The 26,268-nt window shown below is 41.4% G+C and overlaps 1 protein-coding gene across 1 annotated transcript in view; it reads right to left on the bottom strand.

Moving 5' to 3' along the window:
* Positions 1 to 25,898, bottom strand: part of EPHB3 (EPH receptor B3) — a 67,703-nt gene extending 41,805 nt beyond the window's left edge. Inside the window, exon 1 of the mRNA XM_089679541.1 lies at positions 25,452 to 25,898. Within this exon, the coding sequence (XP_089535667.1) occupies positions 25,452 to 25,527 (76 nt within the window). The 5' untranslated portion in view covers positions 25,528 to 25,898. The remainder of the gene's footprint in view (positions 1 to 25,451) is intronic.
* Positions 25,899 to 26,268: the final 370 nt, after the last annotated feature.

The following is a 26,268-nucleotide window of genomic DNA, read 5'->3' as shown; positions in this document are numbered from 1 at the left end:
TGCTAACATCTCTCCTTTTGCTTCCGATCTAGAGAAAGTGTCCTCAGAATCTGTTTTGTGTGACCTGGTTTATCATTGGAGGTGGTTTCCCTGGTAATACAGTCAGGTCCATAAATATTGGGACATCGACAATTCTAACATTTTTGTCTCGATACACCACCACAATGGGTTTGAAATGAAACAAACAAGATGTGCTTTAACTGCAGACTGTCAGCTTTATTTTGAGGGTATTTACATCCAAATCAGGTGAACGGTGTAGGAATTACAACAGTTTGCATACGTGCCTCCCACTTGTTAAGGGACCAAAAGTAATGGGACATTTGGCTTCTCAGCTGTTCCATGGCCAGGGGTGTGTTATTCCCTCATTATACCAATTACAATGAGCAGATAAAAGTTCCAGTGTTCATTTCAAGTGTGCTATTTGCATTTGGAATCTGTTGCTGTCAACTCTCAAGATGAGATCCAAAGAGCTGTCACTATCAGTGACAAACCCATCAGAGAGATAGCAAAAACATTAGGCGTGGCCAAAACAACTGTTTGGAACATTCTTAAAAAAAATTTAACGCACCGGTGAGCTCAGCAACACCAAAAGACCCGGAGGACCACGGAAAACAACTGTGGTGGATGACCGAAGAATTCTTTCCCTGGTGAAGAAAACACCCTTCACAACAGTTGGCCAGATCAAGAACACTCTCCAGGAGGTAGGTGTATGGGTGTCAAAGTCAACAATCAAGAGAAGACTTCACCAGAGTGAATACAGAGGGTTCACCACAAGATGCACACCATTGGTGAGCCTCAAAAACAGGAAGGCCAGATTAGAGTTTGCCAAACGACATCTAAAAAAGCCTTCACAGTTCTGGAACAACATCCTATGGACAGATGAGACCAACATCAACTTGTACCAGAGTGATAGGAAGAGAAGAGTATGGAGAAGGAAAGGAACTGCTCATGATCCTAAGCATACCACCTCATCAGTGAAGCATGGTGGTGGTAGTGTCATGGCGTGGGCATGTATGGCTGCCAATGGAACTGGTTCTCTTGTATTTATTGATGATGTGACTGCTGACAGAAGCAGCAGGATGAATTCTGAAGTGTTTCGGGCAATATTATCTGCTCATGTTCAGCCAAATGCTTCAGAACTCATTGGACGCCGCTTCACAGTGCAGATGGACAATGACCCAAAGCATACTGCAAAAGCAACCAAAGAGTTTTTTAAGGGAAAGAAGTGGAATGTTATGCAATGGCCAAGTCAATCACCTGACCTGAATCCGATTGAGCATGCATTTCACTTGCTGAAGACAAAACTGAAGGGAAAATGCCCCAAGAACAAGCAGGAACTGAAGACAGTTGCAGTAGAGGCCTGGCAGAGCATCACCAGGGATGAAACCCAGTGTCTGGTGATGTCTATGCATTCCAGACTTCAGGCTGTAATTGACTGCAAAGGATTTGCAACCAAGTATTAAAAAGTGAAAGTTTGATTTATGATTATTATTCTGTCCCATTACTTTTGGTCCCTTAACAAGTGGGAGGCAAACTGTTGTAATTCCTACACCGTTCACCTGATTTGGATGTAAATACCCTCAAATTAAAGCTGACAGTCTGCAGTTAAAGCACATTTTGTTCATTTCATTTCAAATCCATTGTGGTGGTGTATCGAGCCAAAAATGTTAGAATTGTGTCGATGTCCCAATATTTATGGACCTGACTGTATGTCTTGATCAAGGACAATTTTAGCGTTATGTATTTAATTGGGCAACTATGTGACAAATGAGGTTTAAATGTTGATAAATGTAAGGTTATGCACTTGGGGGCTAAGAATATGCATGCATCATACATACGGGGGGGGGGGGGTATAATTGGGGGATCAATGGTTGAGAAGGATCTGGAAGTTCTGGTAGATCACAAGCTTAATAAATGGCATGCAATGCCAAGCTGCGGTTTCTAAAGCGAGCTAAATACTCTCTTTTATGAAAAGAGGTATAGACTTCAGAGAGAAAGATATCATTTTATCCCTGTACAAATCATTAGTAACACCTCATCTGGAATATGCAGTTCAGTTTTGGGCACCAATTCACAAAAAGAACATTGGGGAACTGGAGAAAGTACAGAGAAGGGCAACCAAACTGATACGAGGCATGAAGGAGCTCAGCTATGCTGAAAGATTAGAGGAACTGAATTTATTCTCTCTTGAGAAGAGATTAAGGGGGGATATGATCAACATGTATAAATACATCAGTGGTTCATATAGTGAACTTGGTGTAGAGTTATTTACCCTGAGGTCATCACAGAGGACAAGAGGGCACTCTTTATGCCTGGAGGAAAAGAAATTTAAATCTAAAAACATCGAAAGGTTTCATCACAATGAGATCTGTGAAAATGTGGAATAGAATCCCTCAAGAGTTGGTTCTGGCCAGCTCAGTGGATTGCTTTAAAAAAGGCCTGGATTCTTTCTTGGATACACAGAATATAACTGGATACTAACATTTATAGGTAAAATTGATCCAGGGAATATCCGATTGCCTCTCAGGGGATCAGGAAGGAATTTTTTTCCCTGCAGGAGCAAATTGGATCATGCTTTGCTGGGGTTTTTTTGCCTTCCTCTGGATATAGGATAACTTTTTTTTTTTTATGGTTGAACTGGATGGACTTTTGTCTTTTTTCAGCCAGAGTAACTATGTAACCCTGCTGTCGCTGTACAGTTATATATGCAAGGCTGTGGGCAGGGAATGCCCCAGTACAGACGACAGCTGCCTGGCAGGCTCACTCAGGTGGGTAAAACTAGGATCTGAATATGCCCAAGCTCATTCCTGGCTACCATCCTGCTAACATCTCTCCTTTTGCTTCCGATCTAGAGAAAGTGTCCTCAGAATCCGTTTTGTGTGACCTGGTTTATCATTGGAGGTGGTTTCCCTGGTAATATGTCCTGATCAAGGACAATTTTAGAATTATGTATTAATTATTTTATCTGCACACACCAGTATTTGCCTATTTTACATGCTTACATGGTATTTGAATAAGTACAGATCATGCAAAGACAAGCAGATTTCCCTTGGTATCAGTGAAGTGCGGTACATTTGAAGACTGGGGACTAGTCAATGAATGTTTGGCTAGTGTAAGGAATGTGTTTGGGCTAGGCCCAATTTTTGCTTATCCCAAGGAATTCTAAAATGGGCAGGTTGTTTCATTTTTTTTAAACATCTGAATTAAAGGCAGCAGAGCAGACTTTAATCATAAGCTCAAACTTTACATAAAGAGTAATGAAATAAACACAGTGAAGGACAAGCAGTTCCTCTAAACTGTTAGATGGCTTTTACGCCTTAATTCTGCTAAGGAGGCAAATGAGGGGAAAATTCAGTTTTTATGTTAATTCTTCACTAACCTGCAGTTAATTGTGGGCCTACTCTAAAGTTTAATACTATTCTATTACAGTAAGGATAGAAATAGCATCTTGGGTATCTTGACTAAGACTAGGAGCCTATGGTAAGATATGACTAGTATGCTGGCAGCCAAGAGCTGTTGCAGGTTCTGATATTCCCCCCCCCCCCCCCAGCCCTACATAAAAAACTGTAAAGGGAGAAAATCTTTATTAACAAATGCCTCCTTCCTGAGGTCAGGAGGCAAGCTAACAGTTCTGGCGGCCTACATGAGGCCCCCTGGTCCGCTAGTGGAACACCTCTGACTAGGCCGAGGAACGCCCCGGAAAATTTGGTACAAAGTAAAATATTTATTACAAAAGTGTTTGACATAGTGCAGGGTATAAAGAATATACAAGTTTTGTATTATATATTAAGCCCCAGCAATTTATTTCCCCCACAGTTCCCCGGTTTTATGCAGTTACACTACAATGGTCATTATAAACCTAGCATGGTGTTGCCATAGTAACTATCTGGGAATTGTGCCAAGTTGAACTTTGATACTAGTTGTATCATATTTTTGTTACATTATTCTGGGCAACATGCCAGGGCAAGAAATGACAGACAGTGAAGATCGATGTCATCTACTAGTCTGTGACTAGTAAAACAAAAAAATAAAAAATCACTACACACAGATCTGAATGTATGGGCTATGTATCAAGTCATATCAAATGTTCTGTATATTACATGTACAGATGTGGAGAATGTGAATGAATAAGAATGGTTCTAAAACTCCAAGAATTCAATCATTCTGCAATTATGCCTTCACAAGTGCAAGAACATTAAAGCCCTTATTTAATCCTTATATATTAATTAAAAAGTACTTCACAACATTGTCAATCTAAAGCTGACCACACACTAGATTTCTGAAAGAACAACATTCATACGAAAATTCTGATCAATGACTTAATGAATGGCGTTCAAAAGTACATATATTTTTCTTTACTTTTAGCATCTGATTTTGGAATGAATGGACTTTCCCAAACAAAAACCAATATCACTGTTAGAATCACCATTCGTTCATAAATTGTCCATCCTGTTTCTTCTAATTTGCTTGTTACTGGAGTCAAAACAAACGTCGTTTTCACCCCATTAAAAATTTGAAAATTGAAGGAATGCGCTGAAATTTGAAATTTTCTAAACAAACAAAAAAAAAAAACCCAAAACAAAAAAATAAAAATAAAATTAGATCAGTGTAAGGCCAGCTTAACAGAGCTAGCTAAATGGGGAAAAGACCACAGGGATGACCCAACCAGTGAGATACTGCTCTTTCACCGGCCAATCACAGCACTCAGCAAAGATGCACTGTTCTGACCAGAGTACAGAAAAGAGAGGCCAGAGTCCTGGCTAGGAAAACATACTTTCAGCAGGTAAGACTGTCCACACATTGAATTGTATATTCAGCTGTTTGCCTGCATTTCCAATTTGACAGAACCTTTTGCCATAACTGCCTCGTGAGGGAAAGGATTACACAGCTAAACTACACTTAAGCTGGCCGAACATGGCTCAAATATTTGCTGATTGCTGCAGAATCAGCTGAAATTTGAGCCCTGGTGGTTCTGCTTGCACCACCCAGCTCCAAAAACCCAAAGGACCTAGGCAGAAAAACTTTGGCCGAACAGTGACTGCAACCATTCTTTGTGTATAGGCCACCCCTAAATGGATGGTAAAAGTTCCTTACATAAGAAAGTCCCCTTGCCCTTTGTACAGTCCTTGATATAAAAAGTTAATCTGTTATATCTTTAGCCTGCCTTTATATTATTAGAGAGGTAGAAAAAAGCGCTGTAAAGAGCTGTGCAAACTGTTGGCGCTACATCCTGTATAAGAATAATATTAAAAAATATTCATTATTTATGCAGCGTAATGTCATAACATGCTAATAATGCATCACATATGACAATCTTGCCTTAAAACAGATTCCTCCAATGGTGTGGTATAACTGCTGACAGGGATTCCATCTTCACCCGGTCTTCCTTGCAGTCTCTGGCCATTTGAATGGCCGATCCGTGATGACGCCACTCCCGCGCATGCACATGGGAGCCACAGCCATTGCACAGAGCATACTTACTGTGTATGCTGTGCCTTTAGAACACAGTGTGCATCTGCCATTGATATCACCGGCTACAAATTATTTATTTTTTTAAATGGCGCACATTTAGGAGTTATTCCTTCTACAGCAATACCATGCGATTCGGTTGCAGTGAGTTTTTAAAAGTAGCAGATAAACTACTTTTGGTGCGGTCCAGTGCAATTTAGTCCAATCAAAATGAATGTTCCTGCAGCACAGAAAAATGTGCTGCCGCTCAGAAGATGCATGGGAATACCATCAACCCTAATAGAATCCCTGTGCATTGGAAACTGCACTGCAAAAAGCACCTTTCCTGAGCCTACACTTTTTTAAATGGCGCAGGGACTTTTTCCCTGTGTTTTCAGTGGATATAGCAGACCAATTATATGAATCAGCAACAGGGGAACGACATAAGTGTGAACCTAGCCTAAAGGTCACAATACTTACCTTACACCTAAAAGGTTTCTTATATGAATGCAAGTAACTGCAACAATGACACAATAAAAACAATAGTTTTCTGTGTCATATTCACACCACTTTCACTAAGTTTCAGAGGCGTGTGATATTATGCAACAGGTTTGCATTATATCACACCTCACCTCACTGGATGGCCCTGCATGAAATCATGCAGCAGGGGATACTTTGTGCCTAAGTGTTACTGTGTGCACTCCACATAAAGTTAAAAAAAAAATAATAAAAAAAAGTGTCATGCAAAAATGTGCATTATACCACCCTCTGCCCTGCCCACATACTAAACTGCTGCAGTGTAACATGCAGCCAAGTGTGAATGGGCCCCTTAACCACTTGCCCTCCAGAGGATTTAAACCCCCCTCCCTTCCTGACCAGGTCATTTTTTGCATTACGTTAACTGACAATTGCACGGTCATGCAAAGCTGCACCCAAATTAAATTTGCTTCCTTTTTTCCCCACAAATAGCTTTCTTTCAGTGGTATTTGATCGCCTGTGCATTATTTATTTTTTGCGTTATAAAAAAAAAAAAAAAAAGAAGACTGACAATTTTGAGAAAAAAAAACAATATTTTTTACTTTTTGTTATTAATCATTTGCCTACAGGGCACTTATACCCCCTTTATGCCCAGGCCAATTTTCAGCTTTCAGCGCTGTCACACTTTGAATGATAAATGAGCGATCATGCAACATTGTACCCATATGAAATTTTTACATTTTTCTCACACAAATAGAGCTTTCTTTTGGTGGTATTTAATTGCCACTGGGTGTTTATTTTTTGTGCTATAACAGAAAAAAAAAAGTTTCTTTGTTTCCATTACAAAATTTTGCAAATGGGTAATTTTTCTCCTTCACTGATGTGCGTTATTATTATTATTATTATTATAATACAGTATTGGAGGCCGATAGGCTGCACTGATGAGGTGGCACGGATAGGCAGCACTGATGGGCTGCAATGAATCCCAATACTGGTGGGCATTGATAGGCGGCGCTGGTCTCCTCTGACGGCTGCCGGTTACAGCGTGAGGAAAGTGCCGCCCATAACAGGCAACTGTATTTGGACACAGCTGATCACATGGTAAAAGGCTGCTGCGATTGGCCTTTTACCGCATCACGTGATCAGCTGTGTCCGTAGAACACAGCAATCACAGAGATCCCCAGGTCGGCGTCGGGCGGGAGGGAGCGTTCTGGGAGGACGTCATTGACACCCTCCCAGAACTGGGTAACTGCGCTGTAGCCATCATTTGGCTATAGCGCAGTTACCAAGTGGTTAAACATGTCCAATAAAATTTATTTTTACAATCAAATTTTGTCAGAAATTTAGCGCAAAATATATTCTGCTACATGTCTTTGCAAAAAAAAAAAAAAATCCCAATACGTGTAAAGTAATTGGTTTACGTGAAAGTTATAGCATTTACAAATGGCGGTATATATACTGTTTTTTTTTTTTTTAACTAGTAATGGCGGTGGTCAGCAACTTATAGTGGGACTGCGGTGGGCATTCTGACACTGGGGTGAACTGACTTGGTGTCACTGACACCTCAGTGACACCAATACAGTGACTGGTGCTAAGAAAAAGCACCGACACTGTACTAATGGCACTGGGCAGAAAGGGGTTAACATCTGGGGGCAATCAAAGGGTTAACTGTGCATCTTACTATGGGGCTGCATCTGTGCTTTCCACTGGAAGCACACTGCTTTGTATAGCTCTACTATGCAGAGCCATACAAAGCAGTGTGCTGGAGCTGACAGGGGAGAGAACCGTATTGTTTACATACAGTTCTCTTTCCCCGTTGGTATTACTTGATCATCACCAGGTGTTGGTGAGTAATCACCGGCTGGGACCTGGGGATAGACAACTGAGGCCGCGAATGACGGCGCAGGTAGGGCGTGCGCGCTCCCTACCCAGAAATGCAAAATCTCATACATACAATATTTTTTTATTATTGTACAGTATTTATATAGCTCAGCACTGTACATTATAATGGGAGACAGTACAAGAGACAGCACAGTAACAATACAATACACGAGCGGTTCGAGGGTCCTGCTTTTTGGAGCTTACAATCTAGGAGGGAGGGGATAGTGGTACAGGAGGAAATAGCTGTGGGGGATGGAGTGGTAGGAAGAGTGGAGGAGATCGGCAATTAGGTGAGGGCGGGGTAGGCTTCCCTGAAGAGATGGGTTTTCAGGGTGCGCCTAAAAGGTGAGGAGGGTAGGTGACAGTCTGATGGATTGGGGTAGTGAGTTCCAGAGGATGGAGGAGGCCCTGGAGAAGTCCTGGAGATGGGCATGGGAGAAGACGACCAGGGAACTAGAGAGTAGGTGGTCTTGTGAGGAGCGGAGAGTCCGTTTTGGGTGGTAGATGGATATCAGGTCGGTGATGTAGTTTGGGGCACTGTTATGAACAGCTTTGTACGTCAATGTTAGTAATTTGAATTTTATGCATTGGGCAATCGGAAGCCAGTGGAGGGATTGGCAGAGGGGGGTGGCGGATATGGAGCAGTTAGTAAGGTGGATGAGTCTGGCTGCAGAATTCAGGATAGACTGAAGCGGGTATAGCCTGTGATGAGGTAAGCCGGTGAGGAGGGAGTTACAGTAGTCAAGTCGCGATATAATAAGGGAGTGAATGAGTTGCTTTGTAGTTTCTGGAGTTAGGAACGGACGTATTTTGGAGATGTTGAGGAGGTGGAGTTTACATGAATTTGTCAGCGATTTGACCTGGGGCTGGAAAGACAGATTGGAGTCTAGAATGACACCTAGTTCTCTGGCTTGCGGGGTTAGGCTGATGGTGGTGTTGTTGGTCGTGATGGAGAAGTCGGGGGGGGGGGGAACTAGAAGCTCGGTTTTGGCAAGGTTTAATTTGAGGAAGTGGAGTGACATCCAGTCTGATATGTCGTTCAGAAGGCTAGTGATTCAGGCGGAGACTGAAGGGGTGAGGTGGGGGTAGAGAGATAGATTTGTGTGTCGTCAGCATAGAGGTGGTAGTTGAAGCCGTGAGAGTGTATGAGTTGGCCAAGGGAGGAGGTATAGATGGAGAAGAGAAAGGGCCCGAGGACAGAACCTTGAGGGACCCCAACAGAGAGGGGGAGTGAGGGGGAGGTGGCAGCATCATAGGTAACACTGAAGAAGCGCTGCGATAGATAGGAAGAGAGCCAGGAGAGAGCGGAGTCTCTGAGGCCAAGAGAGTATCGTTTTTTGAGGAGGAGGGGGTGGTCGACCGTGTCGAAAGCTGCGAAGAGGTTGAGGAGTAGGTGTATATATATATATATATATATATATATATATATATATATATATATATATATATACATACATACATACACATACACACACACAAATACATATACACACACACACACACACACACACACACACACACACACGTGATATAGTATTTCTGCTATAGGGCGGTGGTAACGCAGTTAATTTGTGCTTTACCTGCCCTGTATTGCTGTTTTGTGACTGCACAATAGGTCACTATCCTGGAGAACGTTTAATAACTCCTCACTTGGTCATCAGAAAAAATGGTATGCCTTTTTATCTTTCACTTCATAAATAAAAGTATCTTTTTGTTTCCTGCCTTTTAACCAGTTTTTTTAATCACATACAAACGTTTGAAATGTTTATAAAATGTTTCAGAGCCCCAAAAAACTGATGCAGCATATGTTGATGAAAGGGAAAGGGTCGATACCCGTCAGTTTATTTTTATTGTTGTTTGTCCTGTTGGAAAGATTTTCCCTAACTTCCTGTCTTGGAGATGCAACAGGAGGTGAGAGGAAAGCAATAGAAAAGATGTCCATTGGAAGATGTATCCCCACCACTCACTCTGGTGACAACTCTAATATTTTGGATTTTACAGCCATTTTCTGTCTTGTTCCCACAATCTTTGTGATGACATAGGAGTGCCTGCACATATCCCAGAGGGATCAGGACTGGAGCACGGACTGCGGCAGGACCACAGAGCGGTGTAAGTAATACTCTGTTAAATCATACCATAGCAAAATAAGCGTCATCAACTCATTTAGCATTGCCTGGAGTTCCGCTTTAAGGGAACAGGGTGAGAAAGGCAGCTGGGACAGCGTGAGGGGTATCTTATATCACTTCAGATACGCTTTAACAATCTCCATTTTTGAAGTTGAGAAAAAAAAAAAAAAAGGTTATTTGATAACTAGACTAACATCCACAGGTTAAGAAAGAGGAAAGAGGACAAAAGCACAGAAAGGCACTATGTAAAGGGAAAGTATAAAATTATTTCTAAATGATAGGATATAGTAAGGCTAAAGTCAGATGGGTCACTTTGGCTCCATTCTGGCTTAAATACAAACTTGGCTATGTAACTTTAGTTGCCAAGTTTGATAATCATGCTACCTAAAGTTCAACACAGCACATATTTGTGAGAAAGGAGAAATATAAGATTTGGTTATTACAGCCTATCAGCTCATCCCCCACAGTTATTACCTTTTTTACCACCAACCCCTCCCTCTTAGATTGTAAGCTCCAAGGAGCAGGACCCTCCTAGCCCTCTTGTATTGAACTGTATCGCTACTGTATTGTCTCCTTTTCTATTTTAAAGCGCTGAGCAAACTGTTGGCGCTATATAAATCCTGTATAATAATAATAGGGGTGACAGCTGTAAGCTCCAGCAAAGTATGGTTTCAAAACAGTTTTTCTTAAAGTGGTTGTAAAGTCTTAAGGTTTTTTACCTTAATTCATTCTATGCATTAAAGTAAAAAATCAGCTCCCCCAAATACTTACCTGGCTCTTCTTTCAACTGTGGCTGAGAACAGCATCACTACTCTCTCTCTCCTCAGATGTACAGAAGCAGCAGCAAGGGCCATTGGTTTTTGCTGCTGTCAATCAAATACTGTGAGGAGGGAGTGAAGGGTGGGGCTACTGACACACAGCAGCTAGGCTCGGAAGGGAGCTCAGACGTTTGTCCCCATTTCAAGCACTTGCTATGGGGGCAGACACAGAAGAGGAGGAGCCAAGAGTGCCGGCAGGGGACCCCAGACCAGAAGAGGAGGTTTTGGGGTAGGGGCAGTAATTATACCATGTTTATTATTTAAATGAAAAAAAATGTGTTTAATAACTCTAACTGTCAGATATGCTGTAGAAGTAACCAACGGTGGTGCCAAATTTAGTGCATGAGCACTAGGGATCAATCATATGACCTACAACACTGCATTAATATGTCAATTTTATGAGACAAATTATTTTTTTTTTTTACCATTAATAGATTTTCCCTCACTCTCTCTCCCCAGTGACAACAAAGTAAAAAAAGATATAAAATTTTGCCACTGACAGAGGTCATCCAAATAGGAAATGAAGAAAAGTCTCCCAGCGGAGAAACCAGTCCCATGACAACTCAAAAGTGTGATCTTTTTTTACAATTGGTGGTGCTACTAAGAAATAAGTTAAATTGGCAGAACAGTCCAAATCTGACAAAGCTTCAAACCCCTTTTCCATTCTATTATTTATTACAGGTACTTATATAGCGGTCAATTTACGCAGCGCTTTTCACATATATATATTGTACATTCATATCCTAGGTTGTAAGCTCCGAGGAGCAGGGCCCTCCTATCCATCTTCTATTGAACTGTATTGTTGCTGTATTGCCTCCAGTTATATTGTAAAGCGCTGAGCAAACTGTTATATATAAATCCTGTATAATAATAGTAATAATAATAATAATAATATCCGTAAGGCAGGACACCAAAACACATATACATTATTTGTTGCTTAGCTTTGAATTTGCAGTGCCTTTCACTTTGAATGTTCATTACTGTAACAGTGTATTGGGGAGCCAATGTACCCTCACTGCACCACACTGCAAATGCATTGCAGTGCATTACAAAAAAAGTTACAAGGATTAAAATAAATTGGCTGTTTTAATGAACCTTATACCTGAGCAATCAACAAAGTTCATGCTGCCTGCTGATTGGTAAGCACCCGATCTGACTGTAGAGATCACTGCTTCAACACAGAGTGCAAAGGCCCTTCTCCACAGCAGGCTGGCAGGAGACAGGCTTTTCTACTGTGGCTGCTTTCCAAAGAAAAAACATTTTGCACACCTTTTGTTTTGATGTACCTGGAATGTTTTTATCATATTTAAACCAAGGGTTAAATTGGGCTTTTAGAACTCTATCATTTCTGAGACTTCGGTAAACCCGATTTTTACAGCTCCTGATGCCCCAAGTCCCAACAGGTCCAGGCAGCCAAAAGTCTAATGTCTGATTTCACAGCATGTACATAGAAGAGATACCATTTACTGATTCTCATGCATCCAAGAAATACAGATAACAAAACATATACAAATACATATATTAAAACATTACAAATTAAGTGCAAAACACAGTGCATTACTGAAGCAGAGGTAACGCTGCTGGAGTATTATGTCAGGTGTGCCCAAGAAAAGCACCCTTTTTTGTTTTGGGGTGCAAAGTAGACTTGCCATAGCCACACACTGGAGGCAGCCATTTTGTCAAGGAGAAACACTGTGTTTTAATGCTTGGACATTATTATGCCAAACAGTAAAAACAAAGGAGGTGTCCTTTGTTAAATAAAAACAAAAACGTCCATCCTGAAATTCTACTTTAGCAATACAAACATTAACCACTGTAGCCATCTACTGTCATGTAATACTAAACATGTGACTGACAGACAGATGTCCCACTAAGACCACATTCAGGGAGGAAGTAGCACATGCATAGTGAGGTACTTATTCCCATTTTCTCACAAACAAAAAGGAATAAAGGTACACCAATTCACACCAATATTTTACATAATTACCCCCCAAGTGAGTGCAAAACCAAGAACCTGCTCAATCATTGGAATCAGCATTTGAAACGGTTTACAGAGATCAAGCCATATATTGGCACCCTACTACTTTTCTTTTACCTCTCCCATTTATTCAAGTCAGCACTGCAGAGTCTTGTAATCCAAAAATTTAACTTTTTTGAAGTAACCACAGAAAAATCATTTACACACCTGAGAAACCCTAGAGGCGTGTTTATACATATCAAGTTTAGAGACACAAGTGGAAGATCACCAAGGTCAGGTATGCCCTATTCTTCTGTCTACAACATCAAATTGATGGTTTTATGGTAGTAAAAGCAATAGGATGTACATCTTAAAAGTGGACCTAAAAACAGTAAACAAGTCCCATTTGTGGCTCTACAACATAGCAAAAAAATGCTTATTATGCAATCAACTGATCCCAAGTCCTTTATATTAACCAGCTATCTTTACATCTACATACATTTCGTCATATAGATGTCAGACTTCCTCCACTCCAAAGTGGAACTAAACTATCTCACTCAACAGTAACCATTTTTAATCCTTATGCTGCTAGGATTAATACATAGAAAATAAGATATACTTGTTTTAAACTTATTTTTTTTTTTTAGCCTTCCTTCAGTTGCTTCTTGGTTTCTCCCTAGGCCAAAAGGCGTCATACATCCCAGGAGTCTTCATGGGCATTTTTTTCTTCTTTAATCTGGAGGAGGGGCTCTCTCAGGTAAGCACACCCTCCTGTCTGCACGTCTGAACTAAGGGCAGATAGATTCCAGGATGCTACATGAATCATATACCCTTACTGAAGATGGCCGCTGCTTAAAAAGGGATTGTTTCTCATCAAAATAAAGCATGGATGAGTTTGTTTTGAAGATTAAAACTGAATTAAATACACAGTTTAGTTCTGGCTTTAAGCTGTACAGCCTTGTGCTGCTTATATTGAAACTTTCGGTCAAATTCAAGTTAACACCAGACTTTTCTGGTATTGTCAAGAAAACTGTAGCTAGACTGGACTTACTTTACTCCATCTCTGCAATAACATTTATCCTTCAACGCTCTAGTCTTTTTTTTTTTTTTAATGAAAACATTCAGAGCGATTATTTATCACTGAGGAACGTGCTCCAAAAAAGGACGTACAAGCAACATCACAGAACAGCATCCCTGTGCTACAGAGGAACACTAGATTGTCCATCCAAATGAGGAGCTCTACAGCTAAAAATCACATAATGCATCTAATTAGCATGCTACGAGACCATAGAGAGAACCTGGTACACTACTTAGCAAAAAAAAAAAAACAAAACATTCAAGTGTTTTGTTCTCTAAATTTGTCAATTACAAAAGCACCTAGCCGACTACAGCCTAATAGGGTAAATGGGAGTCTTGCTGAACAGAAATCTCAGTACAGAAAAGGAATAATGAGGAAAAATAACTCAACATTCCATATGGAAAAAAATGCTAACATAACACAAAGAACAGGTCATAGAAGGTAGTGGTGAGAAAGAAGACAAGCCACATAATGGGCAAAAAAGAAAGAAAAACACACGAGAATGTAAACAAACACATATTTGACCCGACGCTCCTCCTAGGACTCTGTACTTGAGAAAACAGATTATTCACAAATTCCAGTGAGGTAAACCTCAAACTGCCCAAACCAGAAGGGAGGAAAAGGGTGTGAGTAGCATACAACACTCCGTAGTCTAATGCAGCAAATAATAGTAGAGTCAGCCAGTACTATTTGCCCCTATATGCAAACATACAGAACCATCTGTGAGTCTAGACATGCACAATGAACGTCTCATGTCCAGACACATGAGCTACATCAGACCAGGAGATGTGTGCTCAGGACAACTAAAGGTTATAAAATTAAAAACAGGCAACACAAAAACCCAATATGTCACATGGCTCAACAACAATCTGATATGTTCAGTTAAACTGGACAAAGATGGATCAATATTTCAAACCATGTATAACCACCCTGTTCTAGAGAAGTCAATCATTTGATCGATCTGTCGGCCAGGAATGTAGGAGAAATGTTCTTGTTCAGCAGCTGCAGTCAATGTGTGGATGGAGGAGTCTGTTCGTTATTTTTCATACAGCTCTCTGACTTAACCAAACAAAAAGACCCATCTATGGCAAATCTTTACCTTTCTGCAGAATCAAATTTAACCCTAGAGTTTATAATCTGGAAGAGCCTAAACATGTCTTTCTTCTGAAACCAGCAATCCCAGGACACTCTGTATTCAAATATCAACCTTCTAGCTCCAGAAATTGGAGCTCTGGGGAAAATACAGCCATATACACTTCTCCACTGGTTAAAGTAAAAGGTAATAGGACTACTATTTTTTTTTAATATCTAATTTCAAAGCCAAAATACAAAAGAACAGTATGTGCAAGAAGCTATAAGCACCAGCTGGTAACTTCTGGAGTTAGTTTTTCCTGATTGATTCAGGAAACAGTTTTGCTTTAAAAGAGAAACTTTAATGGTTTTAGGTTAATTTTATTTTAAACATATATACAGCCAATAGCCAATGCATTTGTACAGAGCTGGAGGACACAATTGGTGGAAAGTTAAAATCACTGTCTTGTCTAATTTAGTTGTGGGTCTCTGTATGCATATACAGTACACAATTCAAGCTTGAGCAACTGAAGTTTGTAAACCATTTTCCCCCAAAAAAGCAGGTAAGATAAGCCTGGTAAAACACAAACAGATGCCTAGAGCTCTACTTGCTGGCTGGAAAAATTGTACATAGGAAATATTCTTATTCAAAAAGGTCTTAAAAGTAGTTCTAAAGGCTTAAGGTTTTTTTACCTTCATGCTTTCAATACATGAAGGCAAAAAACAGTCTGTGTGCAGATCCCCCTTAGCCCCCCATTACATACTTGAGCCAGACCGCGATCCAACACTGCATGAGAGCCTCAGTTCTCCCTCCGCATTGGCGAAGACACAGCAGTGGGAGCCATTGGCTCTCACTGCTGTCGATCACAGCTAGTGAGGAGGGAAAGGGGGGCAGGGCTGAGTCACGCTCTGTGTGTCTGTAAGACACACAGAGGCGAACCAGGAGCGAGCATGTATGATCGACCCCAGAGCAAGCAGCTTGCCCTGGGGGCACTCACAGGGAGGGAGGGGCCAGGAGTGCTGATAGGGGACCTAAATGAGGATCAGGACAGCTCTGTGCATAACCACTGAACAGAGCAGGCAAGTATAACATGTTTATTATTTTGTTTTTTCAACATAGGAACATTCAGTATCACTTTAAATTCTCTTTTTAGACCTGCATATAATGAAAACATAAAAAAAAAGTAATTTATTAAAACAGTTTCCAGCACTGATATCAAAGGCTAACGCAGTTGGTCAGCCTGAATCACAAATCATTTTCTTATAGCTGAGACACTCTGCCAGCCAGAAGTTTGTGTTTCGACAAGCCATAATGAAGGTGTCATTCCCTTACAGCTGGATTATGTAATTCATTATCTACAATGCAGAATCCATCAAGGGAGAAGGACACCATCACTTTGCTTTGCAATGGGCCATATAAATTTGCCAGAAATGAGTATTCAAGTTAGGATCTCTTGCCACCGAAATCACTAAAAGTACAAGCCAAGATGTCATTCAAGTTGCCAGCAACGACACAAATCCAAATGCCATTTTGCATGGAGTTGACCTTTAACTAGGTCATCCATGCACAGCAGGATTTTTACAGGTATGTTCCACAAATCCCATTTAGGTTTAAAATAGGTGGGCTATGCAAGTGTTACCCATAGCAATTATAAGCTGCAAAATGAGATAATCAGACTGCATGCAAAGAAAAACACATTCTCCCACCAGTGACGTTTAATGAGACCCTCATATTTTAGTTGTGCCAACTAATTTGGGCATGATTAGCCTCATAGTGTACACAGCACTGAAGTGTAACCTGTCTAAAAAAAATCATTTTTCGCCAGGCTGGTGTCAAACTTGTAGTTTCACAGCTACAATTCACAGTAGAAAAAGCATTTTACAAGCCAAGTGTGCCATGCGCCAATCCGTTGGTGGGAGCATGCATGAAAGGGTGACTCCAGATGACCCCGCTGCGAGAAGGAGCCACCGAAGAACTAGGAAGGGGGGGGGGGGGGGGCAACAGTCAGAGCACAAACATAATTGAAGGGAAAAAAAAAATTTAAAAAAGCAGTGTGCACTACAAGTCCTCTCTAAAATTGGCCTTCACTATCAGTTTGAACAGGGGGTTATTGACATGGTCAAAAAGACTGTCAGTATTACATAGAATGAGGGAAATTCCAGGACACTACATGAGGTCTTCAACATGTTCTTTTATTACTGAAATGTTCTAAACACAGCTGTTGGTGAACTACAAGTCCCATCATGCCTCTGCCTTTGGGAGTCATGCTTTTAACTGTCAGTTTTGCAATGCCTCATGGGACTTGTAGTTCTACAACACCTGGAGGGCCACAGTTGCCCACCCCTGTTCTAACACCAAGTCAACAGATAACATTGTAACAACTTTTGTGTTAAAAAAAAAAAAAAAAAACTTGTGTAAATCAGATCACAGCACTTGTCTTGTCTCTGCATTGCCAATGTGCTCCATCCCAGTGTTTCTCAGCCTTTTTTCAGTCAAGGCACCCTTTAAAAGTTATCAACAATCTTGACGCACCCTTTAAAATTATGGACAGTCTCAAGGCACCCCATTCTAAAATCTAAAAATCTATTTTAACAGTTTTACCTAATGCAGCAACATCCACACACATAGGACACCCATAGTTAGAGGGAATTTATTCTTCCAAAGCAAATACACTTTTTCACACTGATACTGAATAGTATTCCAATGCTTCTCTTATTTATTTCAGGTACTTATATAGCGCTGTCAATTTACACAGCTCTTGACATATATATTGTACATTCACATCAGTCCCTAACCCACAAGGGGTGTACACTTTAAGGTCCCTAACTCACATTCATATACAATGGCCAATTTAGACAGGATCCAATTAACCTACCAGCATGTCTTTGGAGTGTGGGAGGAAACCGGAGTACCCGAAAGGAAACCCACGCAGGCACAGAGAGAACATGCAAAGCAGGCAGGAGGTGCCGTGGTTGGGATTCGAACCAATGACCCTAGTACTGCCAGGCGGAAGTGCTAACCATTTAGCCACTGTGCTGCTTCTCTTCTCCCATAGTTTCTCTACCACTCAGCTAATGTGACCCCATTACTGACAGAGAGGGGTAGGGGAGGGTCAAACAAAGATGCCTTGCAGGAGACAGACATCCTCCATATCAACTAATGGCATCATTGGTTGTTAGGGCACCGGCGGCTGGAACGCTGTAATGCATGTGCACAATTAAAACCTATGGCTTTGTGTAGCTAAAAGGCAGGCTTGATCCACCTGCTGGCTTGTATACAATTTTTAGGAATTTTGCCAAGGCACCCCTGAAGAAACTTCAAGGCAGCCTGGTTGAAAAAGGCAGCTCTATCCTGCTAAAAGCTCACAAGTTACAATATCAATGTCTGCATGCAATCTAAATCTGTATGCATTCTTTCCTTTGTGAAATAAAATATACAAACCAAATACATGACTATATACTTGAAACAGAGAAAAAGCCGCAAGAATTCCTTTACAGTGAGCTCGCCTATTCAGTGACTGCCATAATGATGAAAAAGTTTAAGGAACAGCCACACACTACATTACTACAGGAAGGTACCAAATGTCGCATCTACTTTCTACGAAGCCAACAGATAAAAACAGCCAGCATCTACTCAAACATCAAACCAACATCAAAAGAACTGGGCAAACCCCCTGTATCCTCCTCCAACATAAACTGCAAACCAACACCACAGGAATGTAAAAACATCCCAAGGCACATGTAGCTCAGAAACATCAGTGGAATGAGTCAACATCCCAACACACAACAAACCAACATCTAGGGACAGTCAACGTCCCCACCATCTGTGTGAAAATCAGTCAAACCCCTCACAGACAAGAAAAAAAAAAAACCACAGAACACCCCAGACACCCTTAGAAAATCTCCACTGACTCTGCAAAGCCTTCCACCTTTATCATATGCTTACCTGAGACCCAAAAGACATAACATACATATCTTGGTTTATCTACATCAAATACCTAACACTGGTTACAAAGGTCTGGAGCACTTCTAAAGCTCGTACATATGCAGGCACCTTCAAAGAGGTGATACCATCAGGTCACACCAATTCCTTCAAATGTCAGTTTATATTTTTTTTATATAATCAGAAGGGCAACATTACACAGCACATTTAGCACACTGTAATAACACTGTGTGTGGAGGTGCTGGCCAGAATGACTGGAATCCAAATGGACTCCAGAGAACAAGTAGGAGGCATTGTCAGAGGCAACACACCAATTTTCCCTAGCCCACATTTGTGAGCAGCCATGGCAAGTGGCTTATCTAATCAAACTCAAAGCTCTTGTTAAACATTACAACACACTAAAGCCCCATTCACACCTGAGTGTTTAGTAACCTGAAGCTCCAAAACACTCAACATCCAAAATCCCACAGCTTTCAATTATGCCTGTTCACGCCTAGGGGGAGATTTAGTAAAATTGGTGCACTCGGTAACCAATCAGCTTCTAACTTCAGCTTGTTCAATTAATAAAACTGGAAGCTGGTTGGTTTCTATGCACAGCTGCACTAGATTTTGCACTCTCCAGTTTTAGTAAATAACCCCCTAGTGTGACTTGAAGATGGTAGCTCAAAAAAAGTACAAGAGTTTATTTTGAGCTACAAACTTTCTTGGCCCCAGTAGACTTTTAATGCAGTATTAAACTCTACAAAACTTTTTTTATAATGTGCCCCCTGCAGTTTTTTACAATAACCGGAAGCCCCGCTGGATGGGGTGGCTAGCGAGGTGCTGAGGCCACTCTACACCTACACGCTGGACTCCTCAGGCTGGTCCTGAGCACCGTCCGCTCCCCCTCATCTCATACTAGGTACTGGAACGGATTAAGGGCACTGCTCCCTTCATTTCCCATGCCAGAGGGGTGATCTATCTCGTTTATCTGACTTCAGAGCAGCGCCATTAAGCTTCACATATGGTCCGCATACAGAGTAGATTACACATGCGCCAGTGATATCATCAGCTTGCGCCGACGTGAAGATCTACTAGATGGCACAAGTTTAGATCATTTTCAATGGACCTACAAGTGAGACCTATAAGCTTACCTGTAGTTCAAACTCAAAATGAAAATATATTGTGTATTTCCCCCCCTAGTAACTAGTTTTATACTGGCTAAAAATGACTAACAAAATAAAAAAAAACAAAGCAAACCACTCAAGTGCTTACAAAAAATGCCTCTACAAACACTCAAGAAAAAGCCTAAAAAAATGACCAAAGACACCAAGTGCATTAGCGTAAACCAACATGTATTCTTTCTTTGCATCTATTTTAGTTATACCCAGTCACAGATTCCTAATGCCTACTCACAGACATCAGTTTTCAGCCACCAATCTGTGAACATATGGTGGTCTGAAGACTCACGCTGAGATCACTGGTTACACTATTTGTACGGAGATTGAAGCAAGTTTTACAGTTTTTTTTATACTTCTAAATTCAAAGCTATTATGGCACTATATAAGTACCTGAAATAAATAAATAATTAGGCTGGATTCACACTGCCACGACTTGGGATCCAACTTGAGACCCTAAGTCGCATGACATATGACATCCCATGTTAGTCAATAAGCTGTCTTAAATAACACTACTAAAGTCGCTCTTACTTTAGAAAAGGTTTCTGTACTACTTCAAGGCGACATATCTGTCTCGTGCCCATAGACTTTAATGGAAGTCGCCTTCAAGTTGGATCCTAATCTATATTGATATAATTTGGATCAAACATTCTCAGGCAAAGTTGCATGGTATGAAAGTCACTTCAAAAGTAGTACTCAAGTTGCATCAAGTTGCCAGCAAATCACCAGGAAGTTGCCTTTCAAAACTGCACCACAGGTCGAGCCACAGTGAGTTTTTTTCCTTGTTTTTTTTTCCCCTTTATACTGGTTTTTCCTTTTTACTGTGTTATTGTGACATCCAGTTTCCTAACAAATTTAAAAAATAAAATATTTTTAAAGCAGCATTTTTTCAATGAAGGAAGCAGGAGAAAATTTTCCCTAGTTTTGTTTTTCTTTGTATCCACAAGTCCCGAAAACTAAAAGAAACATAGTACAGGGTTGGAGCTTATCATCATTATAACTAGGTCCCTAAACCATGAATTGTGACATTACATTTAAACTTATACTATAAACATAGGAATTATATTTTCCCTTGGAAATCATCACAGCCAAAATAATACTGTATCTCTAGCATGGTTGAACTTGATGGACATATGTCTATGTAGCAAACCTGCAGGAAAACAAAAAATGAATCCCCATGCAAAAGTTGGCTTTTGCCAATTTGTCCAATCTGCCAAATGATCTAGGACAAACAAAATCTGGTCCCATTAGTAAAGAATACCATAGTACCCTGCCATTGTGTTCAGCCAACTGTAATATTGGGGGAGATTTACTAAAACTGGAGCACTGATAATCTAGTGCAGCTGTGCATAGTAGCCAATCAGCTTCTAAACTTCAGCATGTTCAATTAAGCTTTGGCAATAAAATCTGGAAGCTGATTGGTTTCTATACAGAGCTGCAACAGATTTAGTAAATAACCGTCTATATATGTCATGGTGCACCTGACATTCAATGCCTAGCATCCTAATCCAAAGCCAAGGGGTTGATTTTAGAAAAGTGAACTTGCTTGACTCTTTTAGAAATTCAACCCCGATATTTATTATGTGTGTGTATTACTAATTTAATTGGATGACAGAACAGCTTCCTATACCACCATTTATATTCAATAAGTGACATACAAAGTACATTAACATATAGCACCTGGTCAAGGTTAAACTTTCAATACTCTGACTGCAGTCAAGTCAAATCTAATTGTTTGCTAAAAGTTCCAGGACTCTGCACATCATCATTATTCCATTTTACTAAATAAACCGGCAGACTGCAGGCAGGGTGTACTTTTCATTTATGGTAAGATTATAAATCCAGCTCCGACTCTGAATTTCCAACACAAGAACTAGCTCAAGTACAGAAGGGCTAAAAGCAGAGTACTCAGCAAAATATTACAGAAAAGTCTAATATCTTAAAAAAAACAACAGAAAACTGAATTGTTAAAAAAAAAATGCGATACACCACAATTAAAAATATGCTCATGCTTGCAAAGTTAAAAATAGTAAAATCCCATATACATAAATTAGTTCAAAAACCTGCCTCATTTTTTTGTGTTTAAGGTAATACGATGCCAACTGATTCATCATAACTAGCTAAAGCGGAGATTTGCAAGATTACCGAAAAAAGAGAGCTATAGATAAGAACCACTCCCAGCCAACCAAGAGGAAAGTGAGGTTACATGATCACATAGCTCACCTGAGAAAATCACTGTGGAAATTTTCAGGAATGAAGACAGAACTCAATGAGTGACCATACAAGACAAACTAGATGAAAAAGTTGACAGCCTCAAAATATAAATACAATAATGTAAAGTAATACAATTTCAAATTAGAAAAAAAAAAAAACTATCAATGCATACTGTATTAATCATAAATTATTCATATGCAACAGGAAAGGAAAAAAACCATGAATATTCACAATTGGTTGAACTAATTACACATACAGTTTGCACTAGATAAGCCTCAAAGAATAGGTGCAATTAAGGAAATGTGAAGAGTTTATTTTCCATGTGCTGAATCAGACTACCCAAACCTAACATCCTAGACAAATAACCAAGGCAAAGGTTTGCCTAATTCGCCTTGGAAATCTGATTTTAAAGATTATAAACATGGAGGTGCGCAAACTGGAAAACAGTCACCAACTGTTTTCTGAAATTTTACCACACCCTGTTCTTATCATGTATTCAAGAAGGATAAGGCAAGAAAAGATGGGAGATAGGGATGCTTTTGGCAAGAAAGCAATTAGAAACGCACAAAAGGTAAAGAAGGCAAAAGGAAATCAAACTTTACTACACTACAGTGACAGTCCTGTCATTTAAAGAAAAACGCCTATCAATCATCTAAACAAGAGCTCTTCAACGTGTCCCAGGCACTGCTCAAAAGCTGTTGGAAAACACTCACGTATGTGTGTTGTTCAAACACATTCAAGAGTCAAAATTACTGGAAAGTGTAATAGATTAGAAAAAGAAAAAAAAGGGAAAAAAAAAAAAAAAGGAGTATTTGTTTCCCCCAAGTATGTTTTATTTCTAATAGATGTCCTGATAGGAATCTTACAAAGAAATATGTCAAGCACAGAGACAGCGTGTCTGGGCCATTAGCACTAACCAAACACCTAGGTTAACCCATACTTAAGCGGACCTAACCTCTCCAGTTCCCAAGATCATCATCTGCATTATATCAGCATTTTTTAACTACAGGATCACACAGGCAAGAAAGGTTGTAAATATAACAATTATGGAAATATATACAAAATTGAAAGAACTAGGGAAGTCCACTGTTGTTAAAACCAGATATGTATTTTACAAATAGAACTAGTATGTACTTGCACAAGAAAAATACAAAATGGTCAATAGCCTGCGTAAAATTTACAGCAGTTTCTAGAGAAATCGGGGTAGAGCTTTAGCTGAATGCACAGTATGATCCTGTTACACATGAACAAAGGCAGAAATAGCTAGCATAGATCTACAGATACTACACTGCATTAACACAGCCCTGTTATTTTAAGAGCAGCTGCGGACTGCTCACATCGCTCACAAACAGGATCAAAGGTGAAGAACCCTTTCCTCTGCTAGGTCCCCCATCCATCACTCACTACATCATTGACATACTTCAGGGGAAAATAACCCATACCTGCAAGCAAAGTGCAAATTAAAGGAACTACAAAAAGAAAGGTAGCTTTTGATAACCTGTTGCTTTAGCCGTCGATGAACTACAAATCCCAGCATGTCATACCACTGGGGACTTGTAATTACGCCACAAGGTTGATCTACCCAGACTACATTTTTGTGGTTGACAATGGCCAGGTAATATGAGACCAGACTAGCCCCCGTAAAATGAGGGAGTGGAGCAATTATACAAAAAAAATAAAAGTAAATGATGCTGGTAAGTTTAATAGCTCCAGTTGAAGTCTAGTAGGGGCCTAGGTCCCCTAATTATAAATGGACTAGAGCAGGCAGAACTTGCACAAATCCTTTGTATTTGCCATATAGAGCAGAGACCACCTCCAGTGAAAATTAGAGATGCCACAACAGCACTCCGCTCCCACCCAGTGTACATATAATCAAGAAAAGAAGACACTGCCCAGAGGTGCCATTAAATCCTATAGAATGGGGTGCTTATCAAATGGGTTGAATACAGAATAGGGGCAACTCTATTGAAAGGGGTGACTCTGGAAGGGTGGTCACTCTTCCGAATGGGGCAACTCTATAGAATTGCGTGGGGGCAACCATAGAAGGGGGAAAAACTCTATAGAAGGCAGGTACCTCTATAGAATAGGGTGACCGTGAAATTGTGGTGACCTAATGGAATGGTGAGAATGCTCTATAAATTGGGGGGAGATTCCATGGAATGGGGATGACCCCATGGAATAGTGGGAAGGCTGTATAAATTGATGGAGACTCTATGGAATGGGGTTGACCCTATGGAATGGGGGTGACTGTACATAATGGTGGTGACCCTATGGAATGGTTCGAAGGTTCTATAATTTGGGGGAGACTATGTAACAGGGGGTCACGTTGACCTAATGGAATGGTGGGAATACACAATAAACTGGGGGAGATTCTATGAAATGGGGGAAATGGTATAGATTGGTGGTGACTATGTAATAGTGGGAAGGCTCTATAAATTGGACGAGACTATGAAATGGGGGTGACAGTATAGAATGGTATTAACCCTATGGAACGGTGAGAAGGCTCTATAAACTGCGGGAGATCCTATGGAATGGGGATGACTGTACATAATGGTGGTGACCCTATTTAATGGAGGGAAGATTCTATAATTTGGGGGAGACTATGTAATGGGGGTGATGTTGACCTAATGGAATGGTGGGAAGACTCTATAAACTGGGGGAGATTCTATAGAATGGTGGCGACTATATGGAATGGGGGGGGGGGGGTCTCCACAGGATGAATGACTGTATAAAATGGAGGAGAAACTATGGAATGGTGGTGACTCTCTATAGAAGGGAGTGATGGCTCTACAGAATGGTGGTGTCTCTTTTCGGTGGGTTGGCTCCAGAAAATGGGGAGACTATAGGGAATGGGGGGGGGGGGGGAATCTTATGAAATAAAGTGACTCTATAGAGTGATGTGCTTCTACAGAAGAGGGGGATATCAATACGGAAAGGGGGGGGGGGAATATCAATACGGAAAGGGGGGGGGGAATATCAATACGGAAAGGGGGGGATATCAATACGGAAAGGGGGGGATATCAATACGGAAAGGGGGGGATATCAATACGGAAAGGGGGGATATCAATACGGAAAGGGGGGATATCAATACGGAAGAGGGGGAACACTACAGAAGAAGGGAAGAGTACGGAATGGGTGGTATCCATTGAAGTGTCGGTGAGGGAAGGCGCCCCTTGCTGTGGCAGTCCCGGTAATAGTGTTCCCGGTATTATGGAGGCAGATCACGTAATGTGGAGCCCGGACACACACAGACGGTACACAGGGAGCCCCCTCTTTCTCACCTTCCAGTCCTGTGACCCCCGCCAGCAGCCACATCACCATGAGCAGGCCGATCATGTCTGGGTGCCCCGCACACATCACTCCGCTATAAGCTCCAATCAGCCGCACATCCAGGGGGGAGCCCGGGTCACTGCTCCGGTCCGGGTGTAGATGTCGGAGGACCACCGTTGGTGATCTTAGTGCTCGCTGTGTAGATCCGATGCGAGCTGCTCCCAGCCAAGTCCTCCCGATCTGTCCGGCCGGTTGTATCCCGCGGGTGTGCACGGTTCTCTTTGTCCTCCCCCCCCCCGGCGGACGTATCCGGCAGACTATAGGTTCCCCGGGGTACACTCGTGCCACTTCGGCCCCCCGCGGGTGTTTACAGTCTCGTGGACCCCCCCCGCGGGTGTACTCGGGTAACTCCCGACCTCACACTGGCGAATCCCGCACTGCAGCCACAGCTCAGTCTGGGGGAGGGGCGCGTCAATCACCAGGCGGGCTCCGCCCACATGCCCTGTCAGCAGTCCCCTCTCCTATTGCTAGTCTGCTATCAGCGGAGGCTTCACCCAGATCGGCGCGGGACACGTGGGGAACTGAGCGGCGCGGGCGTGTCTTCGCGAAAAGATGAATTGAGTTGGGCGGGCTGAGATGCGCCGGCGCCCCGCCCTCGTCTTTCTACTGGCTGCCTTTTCCGTCGCCATGGCAATACGACGGATGGGATGTCAATCACGGCAGGGTATCAATTGGGGCGAGCGGCCTCTTGCGGGCGAGAGGCGACTCTACAGCCAATGAAAGGCACAGAGGAAGGAATAAAAGAGGGAGTGCAGGAAATAGGAAAGG

Source organism: Staurois parvus, unplaced genomic scaffold, assembly GCF_062004578.1.
Source record: "Staurois parvus isolate SC_StPar_1 unplaced genomic scaffold, SC_StPar_1.0 ptg000226l, whole genome shotgun sequence".
In the NCBI taxonomy this organism is placed as follows: Eukaryota; Metazoa; Chordata; class Amphibia; order Anura; family Ranidae; genus Staurois; species Staurois parvus.
Note: the sequence above shows the minus strand (reverse complement) of the source record. Positions and strands in the feature narration are given on the sequence as shown.